This window comes from Myxocyprinus asiaticus, chromosome 24 (genome assembly GCF_019703515.2).
Source record: "Myxocyprinus asiaticus isolate MX2 ecotype Aquarium Trade chromosome 24, UBuf_Myxa_2, whole genome shotgun sequence".
In the NCBI taxonomy this organism is placed as follows: Eukaryota; Metazoa; Chordata; class Actinopteri; order Cypriniformes; family Catostomidae; genus Myxocyprinus; species Myxocyprinus asiaticus.
In genome coordinates, this window is record NC_059367.1 from 2,462,389 (window position 1) to 2,478,092 (window position 15,704).

General features: G+C 34.9%; 1 protein-coding gene and 1 pseudogene across 49 annotated transcripts in view; one reads left to right on the forward strand and one right to left on the reverse strand.

Moving 5' to 3' along the window:
* The first annotated feature begins 357 nt into the window (after window positions 1-357).
* LOC127415074 (mucin-5AC-like) overlaps window positions 358-15,704 on the forward strand; it is a 69,866-nt gene continuing 54,519 nt past the window's right edge. For 36 of the 49 annotated variants that reach the window (XM_051653563.1, XM_051653597.1, XM_051653604.1 and 33 more), the window contains exons 1-11: window positions 358-465; window positions 678-947; window positions 2,068-2,184; window positions 2,270-2,407; window positions 5,585-5,632; window positions 6,213-6,338; window positions 6,839-6,931; window positions 13,425-13,610; window positions 14,732-14,848; window positions 14,934-15,071; window positions 15,399-15,446. In XM_051653563.1, the coding sequence (XP_051509523.1) occupies window positions 402-465; window positions 678-947; window positions 2,068-2,184; window positions 2,270-2,407; window positions 5,585-5,632; window positions 6,213-6,338; window positions 6,839-6,931; window positions 13,425-13,610; window positions 14,732-14,848; window positions 14,934-15,071; window positions 15,399-15,446 (1,345 nt within the window). In that variant the 5' untranslated portion in view covers window positions 358-401. The remainder of the gene's footprint in view (window positions 466-677; window positions 948-2,067; window positions 2,185-2,269; window positions 2,408-5,584; window positions 5,633-6,212; window positions 6,339-6,838; window positions 6,932-13,424; window positions 13,611-14,731; window positions 14,849-14,933; window positions 15,072-15,398; window positions 15,447-15,704) is intronic. The other 13 variants (XM_051653565.1, XM_051653564.1, XM_051653566.1 and 10 more) reach the window with 13 other exon arrangements.
* Window positions 9,129-10,538, reverse strand: LOC127415076 (uncharacterized; annotated as a pseudogene).

Below are 15,704 nucleotides of genomic sequence, written 5' to 3' on the forward strand. Positions count from 1 at the left end.
ATATTTTAGTATTTACTTCTGAAGTACTAGTACTGGTCAGTGGTATGAAAACCAAGCATTTTAACAGAAATAAGGAAATAATAGATACAACAACAGGATGATTTATAACAACAGAGTTGTTTTTCAGACTAAAGATGATGTTTTTTTTATTTCAAGGAAGCATAAAAGAACCAGAATTTCAGGATAAACTGGGACAGTCTTGCACACATTCTGCAGAGAAGTCCAACATGACTGTTTCCTTTATCTGTATTAAATGTAGCACAACATCACTCTTTGACATGGGGTAAATTTACGCCTACTGGGTTTAAAGTGGAATCTGCAGCACAAAAGAAAACTGTAGATAAAACGCTGGTCAGAATAACACTCTCACGCTAGTCTTATTTTGATGCACACATCTCAGGATGGGTCATATCGCTCTTATTCTCATCGGCTGTCTGATTGTCACAAGGAGCTATTTAACAACAGGTAACATAAAATGCTGTTTGCATCAGCTGCACTGTCGTTCTGATACAGATTTTATTAGAGAATTGTAAAAAATTGTTTGTGATTTCATTAACAATTATAATCACTTTTAGAGATTTTGAATGGCACCATTAGGTGACAGTTCAGCACTAGTTCAACATTTTTTACTGTTGATACTAAATTGATATTAATCCATTTTTATTTTCAATTAACAGCTGAGAGTAGCACCTCTCCACCTGTGCTTACCCCAATTACCACATCACCTACAACAAGTATTACATCACCTACAACAATTACTACATCACCTACAACAAGTACTACATCACCTACAACAAGTACTACATCACCTACAACAAGTACAACATCACCTACAACAAGTACTACATCACCTACAACAAGTACAACATCACCTACAACAATTACTACATCACCTACAACAAGTACTACATCACCTACAACAAGTACTACATCACTTACTATCACATGTATGACATCAGCTACTACATCACAAAGTTTAACATACTGGAAGCATCATTTGAGATTTCTCACCAGCAGAACTCTCTGGAGAACTTTCGAACACTCTTTCAGTTCACTGGAACCTGGTCTCATAGAAACGCATTACATTTAAAATTCTTGTAATCAGGTTACAGTTACTGACTATCAATTAATTTATTCATATTGAAGTACATTATAGGGTTATGCTAATTTCAAAAACATTATTTATGTAGAATACATGAATTATGGCCCGTAACCAGTCATTGTGAAGGAGAAATGTGAGGTGACGAGTGTATGACTTGTGTTTAACAATGAACAAGAAAGAAATATAAACATTATTTTGAATTTGTTGAGCGGAGAAATGTTTTAGAAAGTAACTTAAAAGTCAAGTAATTAGTATAATAGTATAAATAATGTGATTTCTTTTTCAATTAAGTAATGAGTAAAGTAATCTGGTTAAAAATATAGAGAAATAATTCATAATTTGTAGTGGATTATTATTACCCAACACTGTTTATGACATCTAAACACTTTTAGTGTAGCGCATGACTCATTTTACCGTTTGCATTACATACTCAACTACATTTACAAGCTTGTGTTTAGCACCACTCAGTGAACATTTTACCTCAGAAATGCCACGATACGTGTAAGAAACCACATAATATCATTTTGCAAAAATATCGTCACAGTCACATAATTTCAGAAGATCACATCTTTTCTAAAGACAACAACAATTAAAATTCAACAGTTTCTTCAATGGCCCCGTATTGACAGAAAGGCCTCGACGCTCTTGAAATATATTTTGAAGTTCCTGGAGGACATAAATAGGATATTCGAGGTTCCTTTGAAGGTTTCTGGAGGATCTCTGGAGGGTTTCGTCGGTTTGAGTAATCTTAAATAGTGCCTTGAGTATCTTTTGTTTTTTCGGTGACTACAGTACATCACCTTTCACTATTTTTGGGATTTGCTTTTTCAGTGATCAATGATCAGAGACTAGCAGTTTTACAGCCAAAACAATTGTCTTGCATGCCTCAGTTTTGTCTTACTGATCTGTTGCATGTTTGAATGTGTCTCTTGACTTCACCTCTTTACATTCTAATTTTACCACAGTAAATAGTGGATCCACTCATATGAGGTCCACACATGTGACCACACAGAGGAATCTCACCACGCCATTTAATTTGACCACAACTATGACCACTACGTCTACAACTCAAGTTCCCTTCAGTGAGTTTTTCTTTTCTTTTCATCAGTGTGTTTAAGTGTGTGATGTATTTATATTTATATCAGTGTTTTTGACTCATTATTCCAGCATATGGTAGCTGTGAAAAGGTGGGCATGTGCTGCCCTGGACATAACAACTCCTGCAACGCCCATAATTGTTTTTGTGATGTAATTTGTTTGAGACTGCATGACTGCTGCCCTGATTTCAAGCCCACCTGCCTTAAAGGTATTCAAATATGATCATGTTAATATTATATTGGTAACATTTTACATTAAGGTTCCCTTTGTAAAGGGTTAATAAAGGGGTTCATTAATGACTTATAACTCATTTATATGCAGTTATAACAACATAAAAAAGGGGTGACTATCATGCAATATTTGCCAAATAGTGAACCAATTTAAACTTACATGTTATGAATGCTTAATAAAGGTATTCAAATATGATCATGTTAATATTATACTGGTAAGACTTTACATTAAGGTTCCCTTTGTAAAGGGATAATAAAGGGGTTCATTAATGACTAATAACTCATTTATATGCAGTTATAACAACATAAAAAAGGGGTGACTATCATACGATATTTACCAAATAGTGAGCTAATTTAATCTTACATGTTATAAATGCTTAATAAAGGTATTCAAATATGATCATGTTAATATTATATTGGTAACACTTTACATTAAGGTTCCCATTGTAAAGGGTTAATAAAGGGGTTCATTAATGACTAATAACTCATTTATATGCAGTTATAACAACATAAAAAAGGGGTGACTATCATGCAATATTTGCCAAATAGTGAACCAATTTAAACTTACATGTTATGAATGCTTAATAAAGGTATTCAAATATGATCATGTTAATATTATACTGGTAAGACTTTACATTAAGGTTCCCTTTGTAAAGGGATAATAAAGGGGTTCATTAATGACTAATAACTCATTTATATGCAGTTATAACAACATAAAAAAGGGGTGACTATCATACGATATTTGCCAAATAGTGAGCTAATTTAAACTTACATGTTATAAATGCTTAATAAAGGTATTCAAATATGATCATGTTAATATTATACTGGTAAGACTTTACATTAAGGTTCCCTTTGTAAAGGGTTAATAAAGGGGTTCATTAATGACTAATAACTCATTTATATGCAGTTATAACAACATAAAAAAGGGGTGACTATCATACGATATTTACCAAATAGTGAGCTAATTTAATCTTACATGTTATAAATGCTTAATAAAGGTATTCAAATATGATCATGTTAATATTATATTGGTAACACTTTACATTAAGGTTCCCATTGTAAAGGGTTAATAAAGGGGTTCATTAATGACTAATAACTCATTTATATGCAGTTATAACAACATAAAAAAGGGGTGACTATCATGCAATATTTGCCAAATAGTGAACCAATTTAAACTTACATGTTATGAATGCTTAATAAAGGTATTCAAATATGATCATGTTAATATTATACTGGTAAGACTTTACATTAAGGTTCCCTTTGTAAAGGGATAATAAAGGGGTTCATTAATGACTAATAACTCATTTATATGCAGTTATAACAACATAAAAAAGGGGTGACTATCATACGATATTTGCCAAATAGTGAGCTAATTTAAACTTACATGTTATAAATGCTTAATAAAGGTATTCAAATATGATCATGTTAATATTATACTGGTAAGACTTTACATTAAGGTTCCCTTTGTAAAGGGTTAATAAAGGGGTTCATTAATGACCTCATTAATGACTAATTTATATGCAGTTATAACAACATAAAAAAGGGGTGCACTATCATACGATATTTGCCAAATAGTGAGCTAATTTAACTCTTACATGTTATAAATGCTTAATAAAGGTATTCAAATATGATCATGTTAATATTATATTGGTAACACTTTACATTAAGGTTCCCATTGTAAAGGGTTAATAAAGGGGTTCATTAATGACTAATAACTCATTTATATGCAGTTATAACAACATAAATAAAAGGGGTGCCTATCATGCGATATTTGCCAAATAGTGAGTTATAAATGCTTAATAAAGGTATTCAAATATGATCATGTTAATATTATACTGGTAAGACTTTACATTAAGGTTCCCTTTGTAAAGGGTTAATAAAGGGGTTCATTAATGACTTATAACTCATTTATATGCAGTTATAACAACATAAAAAAGGGTGACTATCATGCAATATTTGCCAAATAGTGAACCAATTTAAACTTACATGTTATGAATGCTTAATAAAGGTATTCAAATATGATCATGTTAATATTATATTGGTAACATTTTACATTAAGGTTCCCTTTGTAAAGGGTTAATAAAGGGGTTCATTAATGACTAATAACTCATTTATATGCAGTTATAACAACATAAAAAAGGGGTGACTATCATGCAATATTTGCCAAATAGTGAACCAATTTAAACTTACATGTTATGAATGCTTAATAAAGGTATTCAAATATGATCATGTTAATATTATACTGGTAAGACTTTACATTAAGGTTCCCTTTGTAAAGGGATAATAAAGGGGTTCATTAATGACTAATAACTCATTTATATGCAGTTATAACAACATAAAAAAGGGTGACTATCATACGATATTTGCCAAATAGTGAGCTAATTTAAACTTACATGTTATAAATGCTTAATAAAGGTATTCAAATATGATCATGTTAATATTATACTGGTAAGACTTTACATTAAGGTTCCCATTGTAAAGGGTTAATAAAGGGGTTCATTAATGACTAATAACTCATTTATATGCAGTTATAACAACATAAATAAAAGGGGTGCCTATCATGCGATATTTGCCAAATAGTGAGCCAATTTAAACTTACATGTTATAAATGCTTAATAAAGGTATTCAAAAATGATCATGTTAATCTTATATTGGTAACACTTTACATTGAGGTTCCTTTTGTAAAGGGTTAATAAAGGGGTTCATTAATGACTAATAACTCATTTATATGCAGTTATAACAACATAAATAAAAGGGGTGACTATCATGCGATATTTGCCAAATAGTGAGCTAATTTAAACTTACATATTATAAATGCTTAATAAAGGTATTGAAATATGATCATGTTAATATTATATTGGTAACACTTTACATTAAGGTTCCCTTTATAAAGGGTTAATAAAGGGGTTCATTAATGACTAATAACTCATTTATATGCAGTTATAACAACATAAATAAAAGGGGTGACTATCATGCGATATTTGCCAAATAGTGAGCCAATTTAAACTTACATGTTATAAATGCTTAATAAAGGTATTCAAATATGATCATGTTAATATTATATTGGTAACACTTTACATTAAGGTTCCCTTTATAAAGGGTTAATAATTATCTGATAAATCCTGAAATCAGTCATTGTCTCTTTCCCCTTATAGTCAATAACAGCACCAACACCACCACACCAAGCACCTTGCCATTGACAGGTATATTTTATTTTCTATAATTATGCTATATAATGTGTTCTTTTTCTTTGATAATGTTAACTGTTAAATATTACATTGCACTCTTGATAATAACTCTTTTTACTAACACTTTTAAAGTTCATCTTGGACTTACACTGACACCTAGTGGCTTGGATGCAGCATCATTTAAAATTAATTGTTTTCAGTTACAGATGCCACTGTAGAAATTTAGTATTTACAGTCAGCTATGATTACTTTAATCAATGAGTGAAAGTGTCCAATAACAGGACGGTTACTGAGATTAAGCGAGTAGTATTCGGCTGCTCATGTGATTCTAACATGTGCGGACCCTCTCCATGTAGAATAAAACAGCTTTTATAAGGTTACTGATATGACTGGAGTCTTCATTTTAATGTGAGTGATCATGATGTCCTACATATATTGCACAATTACAGTTCATGTCTTTAGGAGTTAAACCTTTTAAATGAGGACAAAATTACTGAGAGCACCTTTAATGAATAAGTATTTTGTATAGAGTGAAATGAGGATTGATCCAGTTGTTATTTGATTTTTTGACATGTCATTCACTCCGGTTCTGTAGGGAATTGTTCAGCAGAACCGGCTCTTTGCTGTCCCGGTTATAACATCAACTGTTTCAGAGGCTGTTTTTGCGATGAAGCGTGTAAACAACACAACGACTGCTGCCCCGACTTCAATGGCACATGCTGTAAGAACCCACATATCGAAAACTATATAGAGATGTTTTTTGTGTTGTGTCCGATTTAAGAAAAATACATGTGTAAACTGGAAACAATAGCTTATAGCTAATAGGCTGAAATATCTTGAGAATTTGAGGTGATTTGGGTATTTCATTAAGTATTTTGTTCCTGACTATTAGAGTTTTGTTTCATACAACAGTTCTGGTCCTTTAATTTGATTGGTCAAGCAGCATTACCAGAGTACTGATAATATAATAATGTTTCCTTCCGCTTGTCTGTGTTCACTGCTTTGGCTTCTTTTGTTAGCGGCACAAAAATAACTACCCATATTGGGCATGAAAAGTCAGGTATTCGATATTAACTTCTTGTTTATAGAAATGTTATATAACAGGCCAAGAAAGACTGATTTGCTTAATTGGTTATCGGTTCTGTAATAGGGTCTCCTAATAAATGGAGCCATTATTATTTAAATGTACTGTATTCATAACACTTTTTTTATCTGCTCCAGGGGCTGCAAATACAACAACAGCCCATCCTAGCACAACTCTAACATCAGTGCCGTCCAATCACACAGCTCAAATGAACACAACTGCAAATACAGGTGAGGAGAGGCACAAAATACATCAGATATTAATGAAAGACTTAAAAGAACACAAAACATCTCCTCTATGTTATGGTTACAGTATAAAGAACCTAAAAGCGATATACAGTATTTTGGTCAAATACTGTGAAAAACAAAGAACGGTCAAAGTCACTGTCAGCAGATTTGTGTCATGATCCTGCCTTTTTGGTCTTGTTTTATTCTTGTTTCGGCAGGATTGTGACAGTTTCCTCCGCCCATCTCTCAGGCTGTCCCATGTTCTGTTGTTTTCCTCTCTCCCTCGTGTTTCTCATAGGTGCTGTTGCAATGGCAGCACTGATTTGTGCTGCTCGTGATTATTGGCAGCACCTGTCCTCAATCTTCCCTTCCTCTATATATTCTCTCCTTTGTCTTGTCTTCCCCGTCAGATCGTTGTGTTTCATTCTGTTCCCCTTTTTAGTTAGTCAGTTCCTGTGAGTTGTTTTATTATTGGTTTGTTATCTTTTCCATTTTTTGTCTTGCTTTATGTTTATTTCTCCATCGTGAGTGTTTTTGTTTGTATTTTGCTATGTTTCATTACATAAACATTTATTGATCTCCATCGCTTGGGTCCTTCCTCCAATCCCAGGACAGAATGATCTGACCAATTATGGACCCAGCGGAGATGAATTTATGTTCTTCCCCCAATCCCGGTTTTTCCGCTAACGAGTCATTGTGAAGGAGAAATGTGAGGTGACGAGTGTATGACTTGTGTATAACGATGAACAAGAAAGAAATATAGACATTATTTTTGTAAAAAAGGAAAAGGGAATCTGGATAAATAATTTTCATATCCGTTCCGGAGCGGAACTTCAATAAATTGCCCTTGAAGGTCTCTGCGTTGTTCTGTCTTTTCTGAGCTCTGAAGTAAATCAATTATTGTTAATTCACACATTTAATTCCGTTATTCATGACTCCAATTTTATATTAATCTGACTCCAATTTTAAGTTGACCTCTAATTTATATTTAAGCTCAAATTAATTTCTGATCATTCTTTTAATTTAACATTTTTAGGTTATTGATTACTCTAAATCCTCTTCTATTCATTGTCCTTTTGATCTTTGGAGACTTACGCCGGCCGTTATTAAATTACGTAAACCTCCTAAAAATGGATAGCCAGTTCCGTTCTTAGTCAGCGGTTGTAGGGTTAACTAATATCGTCTGGTTTGGCTTTTCTCATAACCAGACGATATTGCCGCTTAGTCACGTACATACAACTTGCAAAGATGGGCGGTGAGCAGTGACAGAGTCTTTAAATTACTTTCTCCTATATTAAAGCTCCAGTAATGATTTCAGAGGAATTCAGAATAAATCAAATAATAACAATTTATTTGTCAGGTAGGATATAAAACATTGTTGCAGAAATTCAAATCAAAGCCAATTTCATATGATCAGAATAAACAAGCATTACTAAAAATAAAAGACAAGTCAAAGAAACATACCTGACAAAACTACATTCAGCGGTACAGCATGGGAGATCTGCATACAGATTCCCAGAGCCTCATGCCAACTTTCCTTAAATATCTAGACAGAATAAACATTGTGTACCAAATGGTATTATCCTTTGATTTGGGGGTGAATGGGTTCTTGACTTCCTGGGGTTTAACCTTGTTAACATACAGGAGATAAATTCAATTGTTGGTCAAGGAGGGGGAGCCACCTCCAGAATTATGTGGTATTTGGCAAAGACCTTATAACTTTGTTACCATTAGTTTTATCAACATGGGAAAGAGACCACTATACCAGTCGCACAGAGACCTCTTAAATGATATCAAACACATACAGTTGCATTCTTTGTTTTCTTGTTATTTGTTATATTTTTTACATATAAATCTTATGTCTTTGTGTTGGTCCAGAGCTGTTGAAGGGGAGAAGGGGAGAGAGAAGGGGGGGGCAGCAAGGTGATTTGCAATTTATCACACTGTGGTGATATTCAGGTGTAGATTTCAGCAAAAGGTGATTTGCACTTTATCACACGTGGTGATATTCAGGTGTAGATTTCAGCTTTTGTGAGAGAGTTCTATGACGTTGATTCCCGCAGAGTTCTTTGACTTTTACCGGAAATGGCACCTTTTGGTTGTAGACATTCTGGTGCCAGCCTTACAGTTTCCTCCGCTTGTCCCCCGGGGACAATTCCAGAAGAGTCCCTGTGTCATTGTGTCCTTTTTATTTGATTTTTTATCTCAGTCGCTGAAGTGTGTACAGTTGTAATGTGCTAAGAGCCAGAGCAACTTCATTTGACCTTCTCATGGATCAGATGAGGTACCGGAAGTAACAGCACTGGGCCAGTGTAAAAGTGAAGATTAGAGCACAGCCCACCGCACATCCACGGATTATCCAGTACCACCAGGTGTAGGCGTATTGTTCAGAGCGGGTGGATGAGCTGGACAAGATTTTTGCAGTCTTTCAGGCTAGGTTAGCCTCCACCTGTGCTTGAGCAAGGTGGTACTCAGTTTGTTGGATGATTCTTTGTGCCAGTTCCACTGTGTCGACCACAGCTTGGGTGCTTTGCTCATAGAAGGTGTCATCCCAACATGGCGAAGCCTCTGCGTCCAGTGGTGCTCTCCGCAGAATGTTTATCTGTCCCATGGAAAAGTCCTCTGTTACTTCTAAACAAAAAGAGTGATTGGCAGAGCAGGACAATCCCCTGTAGGTGAAGGAATTCATTTCACTGACTACACACCATTGTGTATGAGATACCTGAATGGTATTAGAATGACCATGCAGCGACTGAACATTTATGAGTTTAGTGTCATTTGGAAAAAAGGTTGTAAGGTGTTACATGTACAAACAACATAGTTATGAGTTTCATGACAGCAAGTGCGACTGGTAAATAAGGTCTCAGTACCCCTCAAGGTCATGTACCCAGTAAGGTGGTCCCATTTGATGATATGATCATTCACTACTACACCAATAGAGCGTGTGGTAGCGGAATTTGGAAATACTTGGTCTGGATGGATTAAAGGTGGCAAAACCAATGCATTCATTTCAAGTATACATCATAATGGTGGTTAATAACTCAGAATAATTGATATTTTTCATTTTGTCTGAAGCATGCCATCTGTTAAAATCTAAGATTTCTATTAGATCATTTAGAACATGTCTAGGTGTCTTGTGGAGACGGAGGTCTAAAATTTCTTGTCTAGCAGCAGTAAATAAATCTTGTGTATATGATCTGCAGGCTAAGTCACATTCGATGGTACGGGTCTGATTGAACAATGCGTGGCTGACCAACAGAAGCGCCTGCGCTTCAGATCTAACCGCTTTGATTATATTTTCATTGTTATTGGTGATATGTTGGAAACCAGTGGCCATCTGGTCTGCCATCCATGTTGAAAATTGAGATTGTTTAGTTATTTTGAAGGTGTTGACTATAGAATTGACTGAACCGAAGAGGCCTGCAATGTTTCCAAGCAGATCTCATTTGGAACGGGTGTATGGTATTTTGACAGCAAGTCTGTTTTTGTAATCAGAAATTAAATCATCGATTCGTGACTGAAGCCATGCATATGTTTTGTCATCATAATCATTACAATGTTTTGTATAGGCAGATAGAATATTGGATATGTTGTAAGTTACATGAGTCATCACCAAATTTACATCATGAAACAAAGTCTTATTAATGTTCCCTTTGATAAGTCCACCAGGAGGAATTGGGTATAGCTTTGGGTATTGTTTTGGTTTACTATACCCACAGGTGGTTAAATTAAAACAGTGATTGGCAGTCCATGAACAGTTTTGTGGGCTAGTGAAATTGTTCTCACTAGCTTTACATTTTCCTACACAATAAATTCCTTCCTTTCGGCTAGTCCAGATGAAGGTTTTTGGTTTATTGAATTCTATTTAATCTATATATATATGTTTAGTGTTTCTGTGTGGGTGCACCTATATTTGGCAGGTTCCAAAAAGCAGATTTTAGGGTCTATGCCGTCATTGTTTTTTTTGTTTTTTTCATATAAAGTGCACAGCCCACCTTCTTTAGCTCCTGGACATCATTTTAATTGATACCAGGCAGTGATATTGTGTTGGGATGGCCATGCTGGTGTGTGTGTTGACATGTTTATGTATGTGGGATGGGTGGAGCCTAATTTACAACAGATTTGTGGTGTGCAATTTTGTTCCGGTGCTACTCCGGGAGGCCATGTAACTATTTCTTTGGGTGTAATAAGAATTTGAGAGGTGTATGGCCCCTTCGTATATTTCCATACCCATCTGCCGCATCCTAATGTGTGTGTGAGCAATACCCGTTGACCCAGCTTGATGCAGGTGGGTCCGGACACCTCTTGGCATCTGTCCCTCACGGGATTGCAACCTGAAATGGGAACAACCACAGAGAGAAAACAGATAATGTTGAACCTTTAATACATTTGCATTTAGACATGTGGTACTTTCTTTATTTTCCTCTGATGGTCACAGCCAAACTGTTACAGACAGCTTTAGTCTCATACTGTATGGCTTGTGCCATCAGGGGGAAGATGCGTTTTGCTTTACAAAAACATGTACCATTACAATGTCTAATGTAAATTTAGTTTCAGAGATCAAATTAGACTGAGCATCTTTGGTGAGATCTGAATTACTGCTGATATTTTAGTGCAGTTTGAAGTGTGTAGCACCTTAAGCTCTTCTTGCAGTTGAGCCTGCAGAGTCTGCTGTTGTGAGCAATTCCCTTCCTTACATTAGCTCAAATGAGCTGATGCCCATAGCTTTATTTATTTATTTTTTATTGTTCTCAACACAGCTCTGTGGTCAAAGAATCAGTTCACCTCTTTTTGGCGATGTGTTGTCTGCTTAACAATTTTTAAGGGTGATATTCACAGGTTTGATCATCTATGATCTCTGTGGTCTGTCAGGGTTGTGAAATTTCTGTCTGATGTTTAGCATTTTACACGTTTTTCATAATTTGCCCAGTGAAATGGGTTACCTGATCAGACTCGATTTGGACTGGCACACCCCAAAGCAGGATGATTTGGTTGGCCATCACCCGTGCCACAGTGTTTGCAGTGTTATTGCGGGTGGTAATTGCTTCCACCCACTTTGAGAATTTATCAATGATCACTAAGCAATAACGATATCCCCCTTTGGCACTGGGGAGTGGACCAATGAAATCCAACTGTAAAGATTCTTCAAGGCCTGTAAGGTTGTTCGGTTGGCAGTGTCATTACAAATATACATGGCCATGCTTGGCCATTATAATATAATGCATATTATAATGTGATTATAATACAATTATATTATATTAAAAATAGTATAAGTTAAAATAATTTTATTACTGGTCTCTGGAGGTTTTCTAGAATGAGATATTTGTCATCTCGCTGCTCTTTTGAGAATACATGCCTTTTGATTTGGCCCTGTATCAGATGCAGGATCATGTGCATTGTATGCACAGGTCAGGCTGAAAGCCTTTGGACATGCTGCTGTAAACACCCAATGACTGCAGGCACATATTTACATGGGTCAAATTTCTGCTCAAGCTGCAGAGCTTTTGCGATTACAATATGAAATTGAATGCAATTTTCTAATTTTCCTGAGTTAAGATGTCATTAGGTTTATTCTCATGCGAATCTATTTGAATATGAAAAGGGGGCTGGGCAAAGTCAGAGGTGATGCAAGGCACAAAGAGTATTCTTGAATTTGAAAGGCTTAATGAAGTTCTTCAGTCTTTTTAAAGTTACTGAAGGCTAATGCTAACTGTGTAAAACTACTGAGAGTTTGGTAATTGTGTAAAATTACTGATAGTATGGTTTAACTGCAGCTATATGGTAAATAGCACAGTGTGAGAGAGTTTTGTTCAACTTTTGTGAGAGAGTTCTATGACGTTGATTCTCACAGAGTTCTTTGACTTTTACCGGAAATGGCGCCTTTTGGTTGTAGACATTCTGGTGCCAGCCTTACATTTTGAATTTGTTGAGTGGAGAAGTGTTTTAGAAAGTAACTTAAAAGTCAAATAATTAGTATAATAGTATAAATAATGTGATTTCTTTTTCAACTAAGTAATGAGTAAAGTAATCTGGTTAAAAATGTAGAGAAATAATCCAGAATTTCAGGATAAACTGGGACAGTCTTGCACACACTCTGCAGAGAAGTCCAACATGACTGTTTCCTTTATCTGTATTAAGTTTAGCACAACGTCACTGTTTGACATGGGGTAAATTTACGCCTACTGGGTTTAAAGTGGAATCTGTAGCACAAAAGAAAACTGTAGATAAAACGCTGGTCAGAATAACACTCTCACGCTAGTCTGATTTTAGAGCTATTTAACAACAGGTAACATAAAATGCTGTTTGCATCAGCTGCACTGTCGTTCTGATACAGATTTTATTAGAGAATTGTAAAAAATTGTTTGTGATTTCATTAACAATTATAATAAATTTTAGAGATTTTGAATGGCACCATTAGGTGACAGTTCAGCACTAGTTCAACATTTTTTTGTTGATACTAAATTGATATTAATCCATTTTTTTTTTCAATTAACAGCTCAGAGTAGCACCTCTCCACCTGTGCTTACCCCAATTACCACATCACCTACAACAAGTACTACATCACCTACAACAATTACTACATCACCTACAACAAGTACTACATCACCTACAACAAGTACAACATCACCTACAACAATTACTACATCACCTACAACAAGTACTACATCACTTACTATCACATGTATGACATCAGCTACTACATCACAAAGTTTAACATTCTGGAAGCATCGTTTGAGATTTCTCACCAGCAGAACTCTCTGGAGAACTTTCGAACACTCTTTCAGTTCACTGGAACCTGGTCTCATAGAAACGCATTACATTTAAAATTCTTGTAATCAGGTTACAGTTACTGACTATCAATTAATTTATTCATATTGAAGTACATTATAGGGTTATGCTAATTTCAAAAATATTATTTATGTAGAATACATGAATTATGGCCCGTAACCAGTCATTGTGAAGGAGAAATGTGAGGTGACGAGTGTATGACTTGTGTTTAACAATGAACAAGAAAGAAATATAGACATTATTTTGAATTTGTTGAGCGGAGAAGTGTTTTAGAAAGTAACTTAAAAGTCAAGTAATTAGTATAATAGTATAAATAATGTGATTTCTTTTTCAATTAAGTAATGAGTAAAGCAATCTGGTTAAAAATATAGAGAAATAATTCATAATTTGTAGTGGATTATTATTACCCAACACTGCTTATGACATCTAAACACTTTTAGTGTAGCGCATGACTCATTTTACCGTTTGCATTACATAATCAACTACATTTACAAGCTTGTGTTTAGCACCACTCAGTGAACATTTTACCTCAGAAATGCCACGATACGTGTAAGAAACCACGTAATATCATTTTGCAAAAATATCGCCACAGTCACGTAATTTTCAGAAGATCACGTCTTTTCTAAAGACAACAACAACTAAAATTCAACAGTTTCTTCAATGGCCCCGTATTGACAGAAAGGACTCGACGCTCTTGAAATATATTTTGAAGTTCCTGGAGGACATAAATAGGATATTCGAGGTTCCTTTGAAGGTTTCTGGAGGATCTCTGGAGGGTTTCGTCGGTTTGAGTAATCTTAAATCGTGCCTTGAGTATCTTTTGTTTTTTTCGGTGACAACAGTACATCACCTTTCACTATTTTTGGGATTTGCTTTTTCAGTGATCAATGATCAGAGACTAGCAGTTTTACAGCAAAAACAATTGTCTTGCATGCCTCAGTTTTGTCTTACTGATGTGTTGCATGTTTGAATGTGTATCTTGACTTCACCTCTTTACATTCTAATTTAACACAGTAAATAGTGGATCCACGCATATGAGGTCCACACATGTGACCACACAGAGGAATCTCACCACGCCATTTAATTTGACCACAACTATGACCACTACGTCTACAACTCAAGTTCCCTTCAGTGAGTTTTTCTTTTCTTTTCATCAGTGTGTTTAAGTGTGTGATGTATTTATATTTATATCAGTGTTTTTGACTCATTATTCCAGCATATGGAAGCTGTGAAAAGGCGGGCATGTGCTGCCCTGGACATAACAACTCCTGCAACGCCCATAATTGTTTTTGTGATGTTATTTGTTTGAGACTGCATGACTGCTGCCCTGATTTCAAGCCCACCTGCCTTAAAGGTATTCAAATATGATCATGTTAATATTATATTGGTAACACTTTACATTAAGGTTCCCTTTATAAAGGTTAATAAAGGGGTTCATTAATGACTAATAACTCATTTATATGCAGTTATAACAACATAAATAAAAGGGGTGACTATCATGCGATATTTGGCAAATAGTGAGCCAATTTAAACTTACTTGTTATAAATGCTTAATAAAGGTATTCAAATATGATCATGTTAATATTATATTGGTAACACTTTACATTAAGGTCCCCTTTATAAAGGGTTAATAATTATCTGATAAATCCTGAAATCAGTCATTGTCTCTTTCCCCTTCTAGTCAATAACAGCACCAACACCACCACACCAAGCACCTTGCCATTGACAGGTATATTTTATTTTCTATAATTATGCTATATAATGTGTTCTTTTTCTTTGATAATGTTAACTGTTAAATATTACATTGCACTCTTGATAATAACTCTTTTTACTAACACTTTTAAAGTTCATCTTGGACTTACACTGACACCTAGTGGCTTGGATGCAGCATCATTTAAAATTAATTGTTTTCAGTTACAGATGCCACTGTAGAAATTTAGTATTTACAGTCAGCTATGATTACTTTAATCAATGAGTGAAAGTGTCC